The sequence below is a fragment of the Eulemur rufifrons genome, chromosome 2, assembly GCF_041146395.1.
Source record: "Eulemur rufifrons isolate Redbay chromosome 2, OSU_ERuf_1, whole genome shotgun sequence".
NCBI classification, from domain to species: Eukaryota; Metazoa; Chordata; class Mammalia; order Primates; family Lemuridae; genus Eulemur; species Eulemur rufifrons.
In genome coordinates, this window is record NC_090984.1 from 28,522,614 (window position 1) to 28,543,201 (window position 20,588).

At 36.5% G+C, this 20,588-nt stretch overlaps 1 protein-coding gene across 6 annotated transcripts in view; it reads right to left on the minus strand.

Annotated features, from left to right (window-relative positions):
* IQCH (IQ motif containing H) overlaps positions 1-20,588 on the minus strand; it is a 198,145-nt gene that overhangs the window by 98,603 nt on the left and 78,954 nt on the right. For all 6 annotated transcript variants that reach the window (XM_069458489.1, XM_069458514.1, XM_069458506.1 and 3 more), the window contains 2 exons: positions 11,428-11,504; positions 9,586-9,624 (listed from right to left, as the gene is read on the minus strand). In XM_069458489.1, the coding sequence (XP_069314590.1) occupies positions 9,586-9,624; positions 11,428-11,504 (116 nt within the window). The remainder of the gene's footprint in view (positions 1-9,585; positions 9,625-11,427; positions 11,505-20,588) is intronic.

Here is a 20,588-nt window from a genome sequence, read left to right on the forward strand (position 1 = left end):
AACCATGAACAAATTTTTTTCTTCTTTATACTTTTCTATGTTAAAAGAAACCCAGAACAAATGCTGTTTTCAAAATCAAACCAGAACAGGTTTGGAGGACGACAGCAATTCATAATGTCACCCTATTTTTTTTTTTTAAAAAAGGGAAATTTTGTTGCATCTGTGTCCACTCTGTAACCACTACATTTCAGTTATTGAAACCTGTTGCCCTAAAAAACACTGACGCTCTGCCCTGTGGTCTAAATGTTCTTAGGGGCCTGGCAGCAGGAGCGAGGGGGTGGGGGTGCCAGGGAGAGGGCACAGATGTTTCAGACCTTGAGTTCTCTTTAGTAAGCCAGGTATTAACTTACTGTACTGATTGTTTCTTCTTGCTTAGGGATTTAAGGAATAGATTGTCTTTAATATGTCAATGTTTTCAGATATATAAGCCCATCTTTACCAAGGATTATATTGCTCTCTGTATTTTGAAGAGTTTTCACAAAACTCAAAGGAAAAAAAAAACCCACTTAATTTATCAATAACATTTGTAATAACACTGTGTTACTACTAGGTTAGATTGTTCCTGCTTTGTCTTTACTAAATAAATGTTAACTGACAGTAATTAACAAATTTAAGACAGAAAGTTATCTAAGAGAAAAATAAGCCAAGAGATAATATTTACAATAAAAACACGATAAGAAAACACAAGAAATTTTCTAAAACCCTTCAAATTCTTTTTCTTTTCTCAGGTTCTGGGCAGTGGAATAATTCATTAGACTGTCATTTCAAGTAAAAATGCTGAAAAGCAAGTGTTAATTCCAAAAGGGGAAATTTCCTTTAACTTTAGAATCAGGCTTTAAACAGGAGTGAACTTTTGTATACTTTTAACTAAAGAGTTGTTATAAGGCATAAAAATGCTATAAAAAGTCCTCTTGCCAAGATTCTGGCCCTTTTTGATCTAATCAAGGCACCGGAAGAGAATACAAGCTGTTTGGTAGATGGAAAGAAATTCCTTCTTCTTGGACAGGCAAGAGAGAGTTACAGAAGTAATGCCTCCTTTAGCAGACATCAGTGCTGGCGGGAGATGTGACTCCTGGGAGAAGACAAGTGGCACATGTTCCAACAGAAATGGCCGATGGCCACGTTTCTGCTTCTCTTCAGGAATGGGTTCGTATGGTAGGAAGGTTAGAATTCAGAGAAGAATGACAGCGCTTCGTCAGTGAGAAACAGGCACACAAAATCATCACAGATGGACATGTATGGCTCTGGCTGGTCCTGCCAGTCACATGTTTTGATACTGTCAACCAAGACTCTGAGACTCCTATAAGAAGCAAATCTATGGATGGGAGATTTGCCAGAGAATCTTATTTGATTAGTGATGTGCAAATATCTTTGAAATTCCTTATCTTTACAGAGACTTATGTGAAATTGGGATGATCTATGAAAATGGAACCACCTTGGGAGAAGTTCAAAAAGGAGAGGATTCTTATGTCTCTCTGGGACAATTTGTACACCAGCATATGCATTTTAGACCTTCTGAAAGAATAGCCCTGGGGGGGGGGTTGGGGTTGCAGAATTTATCAGTGGCTGTTTTAGAACAAAGGGATCACACCTTCCTGCTTTCTTGGATGATATTCCAGCAAAGACCTGCTCTTGAAGGAAACATACTTTTGGACATCAAATAGACCACTCAGGCACTGGGAAACTATGGGTTTGGAGTCAGCTAAAGCATAACTGTAGTACATCTGTCACAGAGAATGCCACACTTGGGAGCACTTTAGACTTAGAGCAAGAAAAGACATGCCTCTCAAGAGAAAGGCTTCCCAAATTAAAGTAGTGCATCAGCATTGTGAGATCCATTGAGCAGGTAAAGACAAAGCTGCTTTGCAGCCTGCTAGGAAGAAGAGCCCTGATTAAAGGTCACACCGTGCTTCAGGTTCCACTCCTTCTGTCATGCTTCCTTTATTATTTGTCTCTATGAACTTGTCTACTATTATTTGTTGGTTTTCTTCCTTCCTTTCTTTCTTTCCTTCCTTCCTTCTTTCTTTTCCCTCCCTCTCCCCACCCCCTTCCTTCATTTCCTTTCTGTGTCCCTTCCTCCCTCTGTTTCCTTCTCTCTCTTTTAGTTTAGGATATGCTGTACTTCCATTGTGATATTACTGACTCAATAGCAAAATTTTCTCCTTCTAGTGGGGACGGACCTCTGTTGAGGCATCTGCATTCTTACCTGGTCCTTTCTGGGACTACAGCCATACCTTTACCTTTGTGAGATTGCTGCACTCACTAATTGGCCCACACAGAGCCCAAACCTGTGGCTGTGGCCTAATTATTAGCATCCTGCTCTAACTAACTAAGTCAACTAGCTGGGAAATGCTGTTCTTCATTTGCAAAGTGTAATCACTAATTAGGCAACTTGGAGAGTTTCTGGAGCAGTTATTTAGGGAAAATTCTAAATCTGAAACAAAAAAACAGGAAGGCAGGATGATGATTATGTGTGTTAGTAAGTCATAGATGTGAAGCAAAAAAGACAGGCCTGGCATTGTATTTTTAAATTTAGCAATAACTACCACAAAGAAAAATTCCAGAAAAAAAGGAATATATTTCTAAGTTGAATGTCTTTATGAAAAATATTCTATTCACACATGTGGAAAGCAGTGGGTATAGGATTAAACTGGATCTTTACATTGGATATAAGCAAGATCTCCTAGGGGCAAATGGTCAAGTATTTGGGATAATCCAACATGGATATCATGTTTAGAGAATAATAATCATACCTTTGCCTAGAAAGGCTAAAATACATTTGAAACTATAAGCCAATGTTTACTTTCTCAAACACCAAAACACATCCATTAGTAATTAGCCAACGCAACTGCATGGTATGAAAAAGAGTAAGTTCTTCCTGCAGATTATGGCTCTAAGTGACAGCTTAGATTCATAATATGAATGGAGTGGACCTCAGAGAGGGAGTCTTTATTATTACCCAGAGACTAGGGATGCCATTTGTCTGACCTTTGTTTTTAAATTTTTGTTGAGGGTCCATAAGGTGTTGAGCTTTGTACAGAACAAACATCAGGACCTCAGCTGGCTAGAACTGGTCAGAAGACATACACAGTATTCAGAAAGAGTAGCTGACCTAATCAGGAGTCAGGTATTCGGCATAAACACAGCCCTGAGTATTAGAGCATGAGGGATCATGAAGGTCACTGGCTTTGCCTTTTGCGCAGTAGGCTATCATGGGTCCAGGGAAATGACCATTGGCCCAGAAGTCAGGCTAACCTGTGTTCAAATCCAAGCTCTGCCAGTATCTGCTACATAATCTTCGACAAATTACTACGCTCTCTGAATCTAAACTTTCTCATCTGTAAAAATGAAATGTCCATGCAGAGCTGCTGTGTTTATTACAACATGTGTAAAGACCCTTTCATAGTGCATCACCCCAGTCAGTGTGGTTGTTACTATGGATAAGGACACTGAGGCTCAGAGAGGGTAAATGACTTTCCCAAGATCACAGAGCCAGTTGGTAGATCTTCTTCACTTCTAAGGCAGTGTGTTTGCTACTATAAGACAAAATTCTGTTCTTAAACCTCCCGAATCCATACAGAACTAAAGGAAGGAGAAGTAGTCCTGGATGAAGTGTGTCTTTGCTACTCTTCCATCTCCTTTTCCAGTCCCTCTTTCTTCCCTTTCAGTGCTTTCTCTTCCACACCCTACTCCACGCTGTCCCCTGCACCCATGCCACCAATGCCCACAGCCTCACCCATCCAGAACACTCCAAATGGCTCCTTACTGCACCGTGTTCTCCTTGCTCAGCCTTCCTTTTGTCACTTCCTGCATCAGAGTCAACCTGGCCTTGATCTGCTGTTTTTTCCTATTTGAAAAGCTGGAAAGCAATTTGTTAAAGTAACCCCTATGAACATGCTAACATAACATGGTGTGGTAGAAAAGTGGTGGATATGAAGCAAGAAGACCTGGAATCTAATCGATCACCACCCTCCTCTGAGGCCCTGGGAAGCCGCTTCTCCCATGGGGTTCCAGTTTCCATTAAGGGATCATTTCAGGGCACTTCTAATTTTGATATCCTATTCCTCTTTGACTTAATCTGTCACCCTTCCAGGGGTATTGGCTTTTTAATAAACATCTGGAGCCAATAAAGCCATCAAGTCAAAGGCAACTATCTCCAATGGCATCACTTTACGCGCCACAAAAAAGACTTGGGGGATTTTTTTTTTTCCTTTCCTATTTTTTTAGATAGAAAACTCTTTCTAGCAACTTTCAAACCAAAATAGATGAATAGCTGCCCACACCACCTAATGTGTAAGGGTGGTCAGGGGGAGAGAACCCCAAAAAGTGCTGTTCCAGTTTTCTGGAGCTTGCAAGTCAATGGCTCTCAGTTCGTAGGACCCAGAAACTGCCTAAGCCTTAAGTGCCAATTAAAAGTGAGAGTCAGAGTCCTTAACCTTTATAAAGAGAATAAAAGGCAAAAACAGAGAACTCATTGAGCGGAGGCATAAAAGGAAGAGAATTAAGTGTAAAGACCACTCAGATCAGCAGCAATTTTCTGGGAATAATTTCTGCAATTGCTTTGAAAGGTATCTTTATTCAAATGAGTCTTCCTGAACTCTGAAACACTTCCTGAGGAGAAACAATCTGCACACTTTGATGCATTCTCATGGAACAAAAACACTCAATGGATCAAATTCTGGTTGAAGATCAAACAGAACAGAATCAGGAAAATTTTTTAAATAGATGAGGCCAATTTCAGTCGAATGTGAAATTTTTTTTTCTTCTCCTGGAGACACATTTCATTTTACTGCTGCACCAATTTCATCTTTTCTGTTACCCCTCCAATATTCTCTGAGAGAATGTGACATGGGTAAGGACCACTTGGGATAATTGTGACGGAGGGGTTGAGTCTGCTGGGGATATGTACAGGCAGCCTGACAGGATGGGAATCAGAAGCAGCCTAGATTCCCCGACCCCTGCGCCTAAAGACACATCATCATTTTCTCTATAGGTACACGAAAGAGCAATTCTTAAAAAGGACTGCTATTATCACCAGAGGAAAGCTTGATATTCCAATTTTCTAGAGGAAAAGTGTGTGGATAGTAAGTAAGTCTGATCACAGATCACCAAAGAATACTTGCAGAATTCTCACAACACTCTACCTTGTCACATTCTCTATACCCACGTTTTTCTTTATAACACCTTATCACTCTCTGACATTGTATTAAATATCTATTTATTGCCTGTCCCTCTCACTAGAACGCAAATCCCAAGAGGGCAAGGACTTGGTTTGCTTTGTTCACTGCTGTATCCCCAGTGCCTAGTAGATGGCCTGGCACATAGCAAAAGGTCAGTAAGGAGAAGCTGGATGAATGAATGAATGAATGAATGCAACAATACTAACACTGAAGCTCATAGCCACTTGGACTGGGTTCACAGCACAGAGCTGTCCTATCATCATAAAATTTATTTGCAAATGCATAGCTTGAGTTTTGGAGCACTAATAGACTGTTTGACATTCAAAAATGTCCATACGCTTTCACCAAAAAGTTCTACCTTGGAGGTAGCCCAAATTCAAAGATTTACATACAAAATGAAAAATGTTTGTGGCAGTTTTATTTATAATAGAGAAGACTGGAAATAATTTATTAATATTATTAATAATTTGACATTTACAATTTAATGTTGAACAACAGCATAATGGCTAAGAAAATTATGGTATATCTTTAATACAGAATATTATGCAGCCACTAAAAATGTTTCATAATAAGTTTTAAATTTTATATATAAAGGCTTATGATAAATTGCTAGGTGAAAAGAGTAAAATCACAGTTAAATACACAGTATGATACCAACAAAGAAATATGCCAAAGTACAATATCACAAAGGATTGTGATATTATAGAAAAAACATTCTTGAATGCTTTGCATATTTTTTCTTCTTTCTGAACTTTCCAAATTTTGTATGAATATCAGGTCATAATTTGATAAATGAAAGAGATAAAGTAAAAAAATAAAGATTATTTTGTGACTTGCTGATAATTTAAACTTTTTTCTGGTATATATGAGTAAAATTATTAAGCACATGTAATAAAAACGTATTGGTTAGACAATGCTATGAAGAGTAGCAAAAACAATCCTTATAGTTTTTTCTTGTCAATTACAATAAAAATTGTTTTGTAAGAATTGCAAGAAAAAATTGTTTTGCAAATAAAACCACATAATTTTACTTCATTTTGAAAGTTTAATGCTAAAAATGTATAGATGAGGGTGATAATTTCTAATGAATTAGAGGAAATGGTAACTGGTTTTAAAAGTTTCTAAGGTTTTTCTGTTTTTGGACTTTCTTCTCTTCTTCCTTTAAAGTGGTAACTTAGATGAGGATTTATGAGAGAAAATGGGTCTAAAAGAAAAAAACAGCCTGGACTTGCTTTTGAATCTCACCTTGCATCTCCAGGTTGCAGAGTTCTAACTCTTGTCAAAGTGAGACCCACCCTCTTTTTAACCTTTAGGGCAAGACAAGAAAGGAGACTAGATTGTGCTTGGAGCACAAAGTCAACCAGGGAGACACCCCACACTCTTTAAGAAGAAGGCTTATTCCCCCACCAGATATGCCATTTTAAAGCCACAACTGCTGTTAGATATCAACCAGTGGCTCTGAAAGTATAAGGCCTGGAACACTTTACTCAAACACTTTATAATTTGATGGTAGAGAGGTAAAACAGATAACCCAGATGCTGGGTATGAAGGGTCTAGAGAACACTGCACCCCCCGCCCCAACTTCCACTATTCTCCTTTCCTTAGGGCTGGGCTGTGGGGTGAGGATTGTGGGGGATATATGGAAGCCCCTCAAAAACACCACTCTGATCCAATCTCCTCTCTATATAGACAGGAGAAAATGAGACAAGATAGAGGCAGTGAAATGTTCAATGTCACACATTGCCTGATTAAAATAGTTCAGCTGACTCATAAAATAATCACAGTTTTCTAATGAGAGGATCCAAAGTATATGTTGGGAAAATACTAAAGAAGGTAACAATAAAAAAATGACTAAGAGAAGTGAGGCCCCAATTTTGAGATTAAAATGCTATCACCTAAACCTATTCTTCCTATACCAAAGGAAATTTTACAGCATAGATACGGCTTAGGAAAAAGGATTTTCTTTTTCTTTTCCTTCAATTTGGACTTTTTTTCTTTTTTAATCTGGAAGGTTTTTGGAAAAGTCTTGAACATAACGAGAAGTATAGAGAACAATATAAAAAACTACTATGGACACATATTTTCTTATTTTGTTGTCTTCTTTGCCTCTGAGATATAGTATGTGTGTACGTATGTGTGTGTGTGTGTGTGTGTGTGTGTGTATAAATAAATGAAGTCCCCTCTGTATTTCTTTTCAGCTCAATTCCTCTCTCCCCTTCCCAAAAGCAAACAAACTCATGAATTTAGTCTGTATTTTGATAGTACAATAAGTATATTTGTTTGTTTGCTTGTTTTACCCATATAGTTTTTATTATCAAAACATCGATTAAACTTAAGCAAATTTTAACATAGTTGTTAATATGCCTGCCTTAAGATAATAAAAAGATTTAATTGCTTACAGAGGCAATTTTAGCAACTTCAAATCTTTGAACTAGATTCCTGAAAATAAAGATGCTTTAGGTTTCTTGAAATAACTATTATAAGCACTACTACAGTTTTTTATTTTATTCTTTGGATCCTATGCAGAGCCTGACTGTTTCAAACTTATTATTCATCTTCTTGAGTTTGGGTTATTTGGTTAACTGATATAGAAGATAGAGAAATTCTTAAAGTCAGAGCCAAAGAAAGCAGATATGACAGCAGAGGTGACAACTGCTGTCTAATATTGAAGGAAACAAACAAAAAAGACACAGAAATTGGTTATCTGCATACATGGTACTGAATAGAGAAAATGTTAAATTACATTAAATAGGCAGAGATATAATTTAGAAAGATTTACATCAAAAATAATTGAAATTTATAAAACTTTCTAATGCTTTGGGGCTCTGGTAGTCCCAAAGTCAAGTTTTGTATGCTGGCTCTATCGTTTACTATTATAGTTGGATGACTTAATCACTCTGTTCCTCCCAGTAAAATGGGACTAATAATGGTATCTACTGCACAGAAATGTGAAAATGAAATGAGAGAATCAAAGAACAAAGCCTGGCACAGAGTAAACACTTAACACATGTTAGCTGCTACTAGTAGCAATAGTAGCAGCAACAGCAACAGCAGTAATAGTAGCAGTAGTAGTAATTTTGAGAAACTGGCACATGTGGAAGAGTTCATAACCTGGTATGTGAAGAGAGTACAAATTCTGGAGCCTCACTCTTTCAGCTGGGTCCTCTGAACTCCTTTACCATCTGAGTAGGCCTGGGGACAATGACAGCACAGAGGTTCTGTGGCTGCTATGAGGGTTCAGTGGGTGTGGAAGGTGCTTGGTGCCATGCACATGGACAAGCTCAATCAACATTAGCAGTTACAAATATTTCAGATAAATAATGCCTTACATCCTATTCTTGAAGTGCAGCATCAAGCTCACAGTTTCTTTACAGTAAGAAGTCACGGGAAGCTAGACGAAGGATCTAATTGCACTTATTAGTTTATCTAGGAACAATGTGCCTAGGTTCAGAAAGACTATGCAATCATTGTAAATACAGCCCTATCTAGGCACAGCTCTGCAGGAGTAAAAGGAGACCCAAAAGGTGGGCTCTTCTTTCTTGAAAAGGGTGGCTAAGTTTCCTCTGAAATTCTTACTAAGATCACCAAGAAAGGGAGGCCTAGAAGATACTCTTAAAAATGGAGCAATGATTTATGATAAGTGCATTATAGTTCCAAAGCACTCTCACACACAAGAACTTACCTAGTCCTTGCAGTGACCCTATGGGAAAGGAGGCCCTATCTCTATTTGTCCGGGGAAGAAAGTGAGGTACAGAGAGTTAAAGTGACTTGCCCAAGTTACTGTATTACAACAAGGAGAATCCACTGCATCCTTGTTTCAAGTTCAGGGCTTTTGTTACCCATGCAGGGCCTTGTGGAATGTTACTTGCTGGCATGCACTCGCCATATGTGGGGACTATTTCATTTTTCCAATTTTCCTGTTACCTTAGTTATGGTCAGCTTAACTCTAAATACCATACCCTTATGACATCATACATGTAGTATGTGTGTGTACACATGTACATGCATGTGCTCTTATATGCATGCACTCATGTAAGCACATGTTGGGAGAAAACTACATTTATTTTTCATATTTTAATTCTTTTTAAGTGTACTTTTAAAAGATGAACATCTTTGAAGACTGACATGATTCAGCCAATTTTGAGGGCACTAAATCATTTGTTTGGACAGAAGCCTGAGCAGTAATTCAGTCCCAACAGAGGACAAAAAAAAAGGTTTTTCACTTTAAATGAACCATGATTTTTTTCTGAAAACATGATCTAATTTCTTTTATAAAGGAAGTGCAAAAGAACTTTTGTTGCCATCTCCAGCTGTCAAGCGGTCTCCCATGCTTTTGCCCTGCAGCAAAAGGAAGGGACATCAGGTGACAGATCCCAAATTTCAACTAGTCACACAAATTACAGACCTTCCTATCATGGTGTCCTCTTGACCTTCTGCCTTTCCCCTACAATGAAGAATGAGACACAGTTTAAATCAAAAGGACTCTCATGGGCAATTTTACAAAAACAAATAGAAGGTTCCCCCCTACCCACCTCCCCCCATTCCCCTGCTGGGCCAGCCTGTTCCCTCTTTCTAGGCAGGCAGGAGCTAATAATTAGAAAGACCTTTTCCACCCCAGACAAAGATGCTCTGCCTGCCAAGCCCTGTTCGCTTTAAAGAGTTTGACAAAGTAAATATTTACAAAAATAACTATAATCAGATGCCAAATACCACTTCTAGGGGATTTGGAGAAGTATTTACAAGAAAGGCCTTCTCCATATGGCACCATACTGCGTGGTGGTGGAAACTGACCAAAGGTCTGTACTGGCTCTACCATGAGGCTCAGCATATTGAAGTCTTTCTCTTAGCCCAGGACACTTCCCACAAAGTATATGAATAATTACATTTACCATCGAAGAGTCAATTCAGAAATGTCGTACCGATCCAGGAGCACAGGAAAAAGTCATTAAAAATTACTGCTTTCAGCAGTTGGGGAAAGCTTTGTGAAGTCAACAGAGGAAATCAAAGCCAGGGCTAATTAGCATTCAGAAAACATGTCAGTATTTTTAAAAGTTTTTTTTTTTTTTTTTTTTAGAGGTGAACTGCTGCCTGGCTAAAACCTAGTCATAATATTTGTATTACCTGTAGATCTGTTTTCTATAAAACTATAGGACCTGAGCGCTCCAACAGGATGAGAATCAAAACAGGTGCCTCCGCCTGTTCCCATTATGCACATTAGCCCATGGCCTTCTCACAGCCTGTTAAACAGCTGAATTTGAAACAATAATGGTGCAGGGCAAACACTCGCCTGAAGGCCTGTCTGTCTTGGGATTTGGCCATTTACATTGATTTTTTTCACCCACATTTTTCACGAAACACAAATATTTGCCATGGCAACTGGGGTGTCACATGACATGCTGCTACATAAATAGCCTGGAAATCTCTTAAGGGGAAACAGCCCACCAGTGCTGGAAATACAGTAAAAAACTCATGAAGATTTGGGCGTTAAAAGAAGATGATCTGGGAAGAACAGGTAACAGTCTACTATGGAGACACAGTGGGATTAATTTCTCCTGTGCCAGTTTTCAATTTCTCTTCTTTTCTTTTCTTACGAGAGTAGCGGAAAATGTGACCACATAGGGTAAGCCAGAAAAAGACACTGCCAGCTGTTTCCTTTCTGTGGTGAAAAGTTTCAATTATCACAAGTCTGTCTGGGGCCCCTCAACATAGGAAATCAAGCTACGAAAGTCCAGCATCTTCAAAGTACAGGAATATCCATGAGGATGAATTATGTACTGTGAGGTCCTAATGTTAAAGAATACAAAATTCCTTCCCTTCTTCATAAGGTATTCTCTGCAAAGTTGGAGATCTTGCCTTCTTAGCCTCTGCTTAAAAACAAATGAAATACAGTAGAACCTCACAATTAGATATCCTATATAACACAAATTTGGATGTAAAGCAATAGCTACTGTATCCCAGACTCCTGGACTCCTGACCAGCTAGCAGTACAGACTGACCCAGTCATCTAGTTAATCTCACAATGAGGCAAGATGATTGAATTTTTTAAACCCCACTGATAGTGTCGAGGTAGAGATGACTTGTGCAACACCCTGCCCTTTTAAAATCCAGTGCACCCCAGCAGCAGCTGAAATAGCACTTATTTCTATGTGAAAGGTACAACTCTATAACATGTGTGTATCACCAAAAATCTCACAGACAATACTGTAAATAAGAACAATTTTCTTTCTGTAGTTAGAAATATGAATACCTTTGATCTTTGTTTCTTGGGAGAGAACTTCACTTCTGCTGGAGGCTGCCGTGGTTTCTGAGATGCAGCAAAAGGGGCTGTGGATGGAGGTGGTGCAAGGTTACTTTTTCCAGGAGAGGCTGAGTCATTGGATGGATGCTATTGGGTTTGCACCTTGAAAGTCAAATGGCTTTGTCACCCACTATTGGCTCACTATCTGTCTTTCCTATATCCATTCAATGAAACATCTGTGATCACTGACTTCAAAAGGAAAGCCAAAATCATCGAAAGGCAACAGTTCCAGCAGAATACAAGGTCAGCCTGCCTTATGCAAACTGCCTAGATGAAAAGGCAAATTTTAAAAGCAGGCAAATTAGAATAATATTTGCCATAATAATGCTGCACTATAAGACTTCTTTGAATAACCGGATTCTCAAGTTCATGTAAAGGGAATTAATATAGCTACATATGATGGATTATTCTATTGTATAGCCATTAAAAAAGATGATTCTAAAAAAATTTAAATGATTTAGTGAAGTGATACAAGTTAAAAGCACTGTAAAGATTATTTTTAAAATTAAATCTGTAAGTAACAACTTTTGGAGAACACACCTAGTCCACAGGGGAATGGACCTACATGCTAGACAGTACTTTCTCAGTCATACCTCTCTTATTGCCTGGAAGTAAACCTGACTGCCCTTTACAAACAGCCCAAATCTGACAGTCTCAGGAGAGAAGAATTCATACATTACTCATTCCAAGAAGGAGAACAAATAATTTTATTTAAATAGTTAATTGAATAAAAGAAGTGAGGCTTCTTTCAACTCAATTCCTTCAACTCAATCTCCTTTTCTGTCACTTGTTCTAATAACAACAATCTTAGAAGGAATTGACAGATATTGATCAAAAACAGCAAGAATATCAATATATAATTTAGAATCTCACTTTCAGGACTCACTTCTTTCAGATTGTCTCAAGTGGGCTACAAGGAATATCTCCAGTGATCTTTTAAAGAGTAGGAAGAATTGCAAAGCCTTATCACTGAAACTCTGCCTTCACAAAAGGGATTTATTTGTTGCATCTGACCAACCCAGTTTTACACCTCTCAGGTTTCCCTGGCTTCCGGCAACGGTCCCTATCTGTTGTAGTCCTCATTTTAAGCCTTTAAGTTTTTGCCTCAACTTCTGTGCTCTCCTGCCCTGGTATCCACTTTGGGCTTTGCTCTCCCATTTCTGAAAGTAAATTTACACCCTGCTCCCAGGCTGCTTTGCATCCACAGATTCACCAGTAAAACTTGTTATTCCTATTGTTTGTAGACTCAATATACTTTTTGTTTAACTCTCAGGTTCCTGCAGACAAGGGAGATTTATAGCTAAACCCATATGGAAACAAAATAGCTGCTGACAACTTTTCAAGTGGGCATAACTTTTAAAGGATTTTAGTAAAATTCTAATACAATTTGCTAGGATAAAGATCTCAAAGATTTGTAATTTGACATGGCTAATCCACAGTTAACAGTATCTTTAGGAATTTTCTCAGTTGCCTGCAGAAATGCTATCACTAAATTATCACTTCATGTAGACTTGGATTTTATGAGACACATGCTTTTGAAAAATGTGTCTGCATCTTTAGCAAAACTGTATCCTAAGGCACTGCCTATTTTGCTACTCAATTTCCCTGCTGGAAAAAATCTGCATGATAAATTTTGCCAGAGTTAATGTCAGAAAAAAAACAAAAAAACAAACAAAAACAAACCCCAAAACACACCTTGTCTTTTTGGACAACCTTGTTTGCTTCTGTGGTAGTTACTGATACTTCCCTGTCAAGTAACCATCCCCCTTTCTTCCTTGCTAATTTTAGAACCTAAAGTTTTTCAGGGTGACAATATGCCCAGCTGCTAGGGTTGTCAGATTTAACAAAAAAAATAAAGGACACGCAGTTAAATTTTAATTTAAGATAAACAATAAATAATTGTTTAGTATAAGTATGTCTCAAATGTTAAATATATTTAATATCTAACAAAGACCAAAATTTTCATGAATGGGCTAATTTAAACATAAATTATCACACTAAGTATTTAGTATAAGTATGTCACTAATCCTAATGCTAAGTCTAACCCTATCCCAGGACTTTTTTTTCACCCAGAGGCTTCTGGGAAGAAACTGACACCACTATTTCCCCCTTCTTCCAGCCTGGAGTGTGCATGGAAGGCCCAGATCTGCAGGAGCCATCTTACTGCCATGAGGTGGCAAGCATGAGGATGAAATCAAACATGCTAAAGAGGGTAAAGCAGAAAGAACATCATGACAACCCTGCTGATCAGTGCCACCATCCCTAAAAATCCCATCCTTACTTCCCAATTTCTAGTGTGTGAGACAAACTCCTCATTGTTTAAGCCACCGGTAGTTTTCTGATATTTGCAGTCACATGCATTCTTGACTGGTACCTGTTCCCCTTCCTCCCTACCTCCTTCCTTCTTTTCTCCCTTCCACTCTGTCTTACTGATCGTGCTAGGGCCTCAAGTACAATGTCCGATAATGCTGGCAATAGTGATCATCCTTGAACTGTCTCTGCTTTTAACGGAGAAACAGAAATGGAATGTTTCAAAAGTTTCCCTACAAAGAATATTAGTTGCTCTGGGTTTTAGTTGATAACAACAATCAGGTTTAGAAAATACTCTTCTACGCTACTTTACCCAGAGGCTTTTTCCTTATCATCAATGTTGAATAGTATTGAATGGTTTTTTTTTTCCTTTTGGCAAATATTGAGATAATTACAGGGTTTTTCTTTTTTAGCATGTTAATATGATGAATTATATTGTTAGATTTCTTAAATGTTGGATCTCTCTTATTAATACATTCTTCCTTGATTATGATGAATATAAAAAACCTTGCTAACTTTTATTTAGAATTTTTGCCTCTATGTCCCTAAGTGAGATTGATCTATATGTATTGTTTTCTTGTAAGTGTCTTTATTGAAAAGGATACTTTTTCAATTTTGGTACCAGAGTTATAATAGCTTCATAAAATCAATTGGTAAGCTTTCCTTTTTTTTTTTCCTCCCCATGGAATAGTAAAAAATAAGAATCAACTAATCCTTTAAAGTTGGTAAAACTTCTCTATAAAAGACTTAGGGCCTTTTTTTCTCTAGTATATTTGTATATGTGTGCATATGTCCATGTGTGTGTTTAAGACAGAGATATTTTTGACTACCAATTCAAATTATCTAATGATATTGTTTTCTTTAAGTTTGCTATTTTTTCGTGAGTTAATTTTGGCAATTTAAATTTTTCTAGGAAGTTTTTCATTTCATGTTCTAAAATGTATTGGCATAACGTTACCATAATATAATTTTTAAAAATTTGACTATATCTGTAGTTATACATCTTTTTTCATTTTAATATTATTTATTTGTGTCTTCTCTTTTCTTTTCTTCATCATCATTGCTAGAGATTTGCATATTTTATTATTTTTTCCAAGAATCCAGTTTTTAATTCTCTTGGATTATTTTAATTGTTTTTATTTTCTTAATGTCTGCCTTTATCTTCATTATTTCTTTTCTTTCATTTTTCTAGTTTACTGCTTCTCTTTTTTCTATCTTCTTGAGTTTAACTAAGCTTAGCTTACTTATTATCAATTGTTCTTATTTTCTACTAAAGGCATGTAATAATGGATGATAACTGCCCAGAAATGATGAAAGACATTGGTCTATAGATTAAAGAATCCAAATAAATACCAAGCAGGATAAATCAAAAGACCTATATACCTAGACATCTCACAGTGAACTTGCAGACCACCAAAGATAAAAAGAACTTATATGAAGCTATAGGGGAAACAAAAGACAAATAATTTTTAAGGCAGCCACAATTCTATTTACCACTGACTCCTCAGTAGCAGCTATAGTAGCTAGAAAATAATGGAATAATATCTTTAATGTTCCGACAAGATATCTTTCAGAAATAAGGACATAATAAACACATTTTAAGGCAAATAAATAAGTTGAAAGAATTTACCACCAATAGACTTGTACTAATGAAAATTTAAAGAATGTAATTTAGGTACAAGGCAATTGATGCAATATTGAAAATCTAAGATGCAAGAAGGAAAGAGCAAAGAAAGTGGTAAACATGTAGAATAATAAATATTAATTGAATAAAAACATTAATGATAATGTCTTGTAGGGTTTTTAAAAAGAAGATACAACTAAAATCCATGAGAACAATAGCATGTAAATCAGGAGGGAGACAGAGTTTGGTTTTACCAAATTTCTATTTTCAATTTCACTGACTTCTATTTTTATCTCTATTATTTCCTTCCTCTGTTTGCTTGGGCATAAGTAATTTTCTTTTTCTAGTTTCTTAAGGTGGGAGCTTAGATAATTAATTTGAGATCTTTCTTCTTTTCTAATATAAGCATTTAATGCTATAAATTTCCCTTAAGAACTACTTTAGCTGCATCCTACAAATTTTGATACGTTGTATAGTCATTTCCATGCAATTCAAAAAAAATTTTTTTTTTTTTTTTTGAGACAGAGTCTGTTGTCGGGGCTAGAGTGAGTGCCATGGTGTCAGCCTAGCTCACAGCAACCTCAAACTCCTGGGCTTAAGCAATCCTACTGCCTCAGCCTCCCGAGTAGCTGGGACTGCAGGCATGCGCCACTATGCCCAGCTAATTTTTTCTATAAATATTTTTAGTTGGCCAGATAATTTCTTTCTATTTTTAGTAGAGATGGGGTTTCACTCTTGCTCAGGCTGGTCTCGAACTCCTGACCTCGAGCGATCCACCTGTCTCGGCCTCCCAGGGTGCTAGGATTACAGGCGTGAGCCACCGGGCCCGGCCCAAAATATTTTTTAATATCTCAATGACTTCCTCTTTGGTCTATGGCTTATTTAGAAGTGTATTGTTTAATTTGCAGATATTGGGGGGATTTTGTAGATTTTTTTTTCTAAATGATTTCTAGTTTAGTTCTACTATGGTCAGCAAACATACTTTGTAAAATTTCAATTGTTTTAAATTGGTTAATATTTGTTTTATGGTTCAGAATATGGTTTATTTTGGTGACTGTTCCATGTGCATTTTGTTTGTTTTGTTTTTTTGAGATGAGGTCTCACAGTGTTGCCCAGGCTGGCCTCAAATTCCTGGCCTCAAGAAATACTGCCACCTCAGCTTCCCAAGTAGCTGAGATTAGGGGTGTATTCTACCATGTTCTGTGGTGGTGTTGTGTGTTCTGTTGTATATTAATGTTCTGTAATAGTCTATAATAGTGTTCTAGTATAGTCTTCTATATTGCTACTTTTTTTTTTCATTTACTAGTTCTGTTGATTATTGAGAGACTATTGAAATCTTCAACTAAATCTGTGGATTTGTTTATTCTATTTTATTAATTTTTGCTTATGATATGTGTTAAGTGTACACACATTTAGGAATGAATGCCTTCTAACTGGATTAGCCCTTTTATCATTGACATATCTCTTTATCCTTGCTAATATGTCATGTTTGTCTGATATTAATAGAGCCAATCCAGCTTTCTTTTTATTATTGTTTGCATGTTATATCTTTTTCTATCCTTCTCTTTTTTTATTAATTTTGAATTTACATTTAATTGGTGCCTACTCCCATCATTTATTTTTGACTTTAAAAAATATATATGAACTTTGGAATAATTTTGGATTTACAGAAAAGTCACAAAGATAGCACGGAACATTCCTGTATACCCTCATTCAATTTCTCCCAGTGTTAATATCTTTCGTTATCATGGTTCATTTGTTAAAAGAAACCATTATTGATACATTACTATTAACTAAACCCCAGATTTCCTTCATATTTTACTAGTTTTTACACTAATGTCCTTTTATTGTTCTAGAATCTGATCCAAAATATCTCAGTGTATTTAGTCATCATGCCTCATTTGTCTACTCTGGTCTGTGACAGTTTCTTAGTCTCTACTTCTTTTCATGATCTTGACAGTTTTGAGGAGTACTGGTCAGGTATTTTGTAGAATGTCCACAATTTGCATTCATCTGATGTTTTTCTCATGGTTACACTGTGGTTATGTGTTATTGGGGCAGAATAACACAAAGGTGAAGTACCTTCCTCATCACATCGTATCATGGGGCACATGATATGAACATGACTTATCACTGGTGCTATTAACTTTGGTCATTTGGATAAGGTAGGGTTTACCAGGCTTATCCACTGCAAATTTTTGATTTTTCCCTTTTCCATACTCTATTATTTGGAAGTGAGTCACTAAATCCAGCTCACATTCAAGGAGCAAGGTGGGGCAGAGAATTAAGCTCCATTTCTTTGATGGGGCAGTAACTACTTAAATTATTTGCAATTCTTCTATGAGGAAGATTTGTTTCTTCTCACCCTTTTATTTTAACCTATGTCTCTACATTTAAAGTGAGATTCTTGTACACCACATACAGTTGGATCTTGCTTATTTATTCAATCTGATAATCTCTGTCTTTTAATTGGTATATTTAGGACATTCAGATTTAATGTACAGATAGCCTCACTTTGCACTATTCCAATATGCACACTTTTTAGTTATTATAGTTTAGTTAAATAACACCAGTCCCCCAACAACATGGTTCAAGTTTCAGTTACCATGGTATATTAATTGTAATTGCATAAAGTACAAACTTTGGTGCTAGATCTTTATTCCACAAATTGCTACATAAATTATAGATACATATCAAGATCAGTGACCAATCATGTCATCCCTTTCAAAGTTTGTCAGTGATTGGTCACTGTGCATCTATTTTTGAGTTTGCACACAGACTGTAAAGAATGTAGTGGTCTTGTCTCCTAGTAATAAATCCACATGGTTTTTTTTTTTCAAAAAATGGACAAATGAAAGAATTGGGTAACAAAGTTGAAAGTACAGCAAAAGAACAAAATTGATGGTGCTCCAACTGAAAATGAAATAGATTTTAAGTAGAATTATAGAAAAAATAGCTAACTATAGAAATGCTAACACTGCTGCTGTTTGAAAGATTCCAGGAATGCAGCCAGAAGAACTTAGTCAAGTTTAATTTATTGACATAAATTAGGAAAGTAGTTGTGATGAAAGGATGAACATATATGAGAGGATCTGATGCCAGAAAAAAATTTCACATTAAATGAACTCGGAGATATTTCATAATATTAAAAGTGCAAAGGATAAAAAGTTGGAAGCTAATCCAAACTTAGAAAGAAGTATGACAATTCACCATGCCACAGTAAATATTATCACTACACATCACAAATTATATGATAAGATAAGAAAGGCAAGCACTATTCAAGCTATTCTTGATAAGTTTTTTTTATGAAGAAAACATTAATGTTTCTAATGTTTTCACTGATAAGGTACTAAATAAATATTTGTTTTACTATTTTTTCTATTGCCCTATACATTGTAATGAAGAAGAGGGTTTTTTGATATTTTGACAAAAATCTTAAAGGTCACATAACAATTGTAATTTTTTCTACTGACCGTTAAAATCACTTTGCATGGTTTCTGCTTGCACAGTCATTTGTATGGTCCCACACCACCATGCAAAGTGAAGAATGCCTGTAATTATTGATATGGCAGAATTAAAATCTAACATCTTGTTAAGTTTTCTTTTCTATTTGTCCCACATTTTCTTTACATTTTTCACTGTTTTTCCGCCTGCTTTTGGATAACTATTTTTTATTCCATTTTATCTCCACTATTGGATTATTATTTAAAGCTCTTATTATCAATTTCTCACTCCTATCTTTTGTGTTGTTGTTGTCATACATTTTAATTTTACATAAGCAAAGAAGCCACAACACATTGCTAATACTTTTGCTTTAGACCAAGGATTAGCAAACTATAGCCCACAGTCCAAATCCAGCACACAGTATCTATATAACCCTTGAGCTAAGAATGGTATTAAAAGGGTCATGAAGAAGAAAAGAAGAGCGGTTGGGGAGGAGGAAAGGAAAAATATGCAACAGAAATTGTATGTGGTCCACAAAACGTTAAATTATTTACTTGTTGACCCTGGCTTTATATCATCAGTTATCTTCTAGAGCAATTAAAAAAGGAAAATAGGCCAGGCATGGTGGCTCACGCCTGTAATCCTAGCACTTTGTATTGCTTGAGGGCAGAAGTTCAAGACCAGCCTGGGCAACATAGCAAGACTCCATCTCTACAAAAAAATAAGAAAAATTCACTGGGTGTGGTGATGCCTATCTGTAGTCACAGCTACTCAGGAGGCTGAGGCAGGAGGATCACTTAAGCCCAGGAGTTCAAGGCTGAATTGAACTATGATCCTGCCACTGTACTCTAGCCTGGGTGACAGAGTAAGACTCTGTCTCTTTTAAAAAAAAAAAATCTCTTTTTGATAGTTACAACGTCTAGTTTCTTAGTCTGGTTCTATTGATTATTATGTCTCTTGACAGTGAATTGCTTTTTGTGCCTCACAACTTTTACTGATTGCCAGATATAGGACCTAGAACAGTGAAGACTGAGGTAAATAGTATTTGTGCCTAGAAATGGATGCTTTTCTTCTTCTTCAAGGCCATTAGTGTAGGAGATTGGCTGTAGTCAGCATTTGAACTGGGTTTGGGTTTTGTTGTTGTGGTTACCTTCATTGCACCACCAGCTCCAAATTCTCTTTCACCTTTGTGAATGTTATTTTCTATTTTCTCTGCTATTGCATGTCTCATGGTCCAGTTTGAAGAGATGTCTATCCATAAAGACTTTCAGTCATCCTCTATTATCTAAATTTTCTGCTTATTAGCTATTCCCTACCTGTACTCTCCTATTCTCTGTTTGAAGTATAATACTTAGCTCTTAAAAATACTCAGAATGTATTGTTTTTACATATAATACTACTATCTTTTTCATGTGTGCATTCTTTCTATCTATACTTTCTAAAGTAATTTCTATATCTAGGTAGTTATATTATATTTATTATATATTTTTGTCCTTGATCACATTTTAGGTGTACAAATACACCAATTGAGTTTTATTTTATTTGTCTCTTTGTATAATTACTAAAACACATTAACTTTAATACTTAAAGTCAGGGGTTGATGAATTATGGTCCCTAGGCCAAATTTGGCCTGAGGCCTGTTTTTGTATGGTCCTCAAGCTAAGAATGGTTTTTACATTTTCAAGGGATATTTTTAAAAGGAGAAGAAGCAAGAGCAGAAGAAGATAGAAAA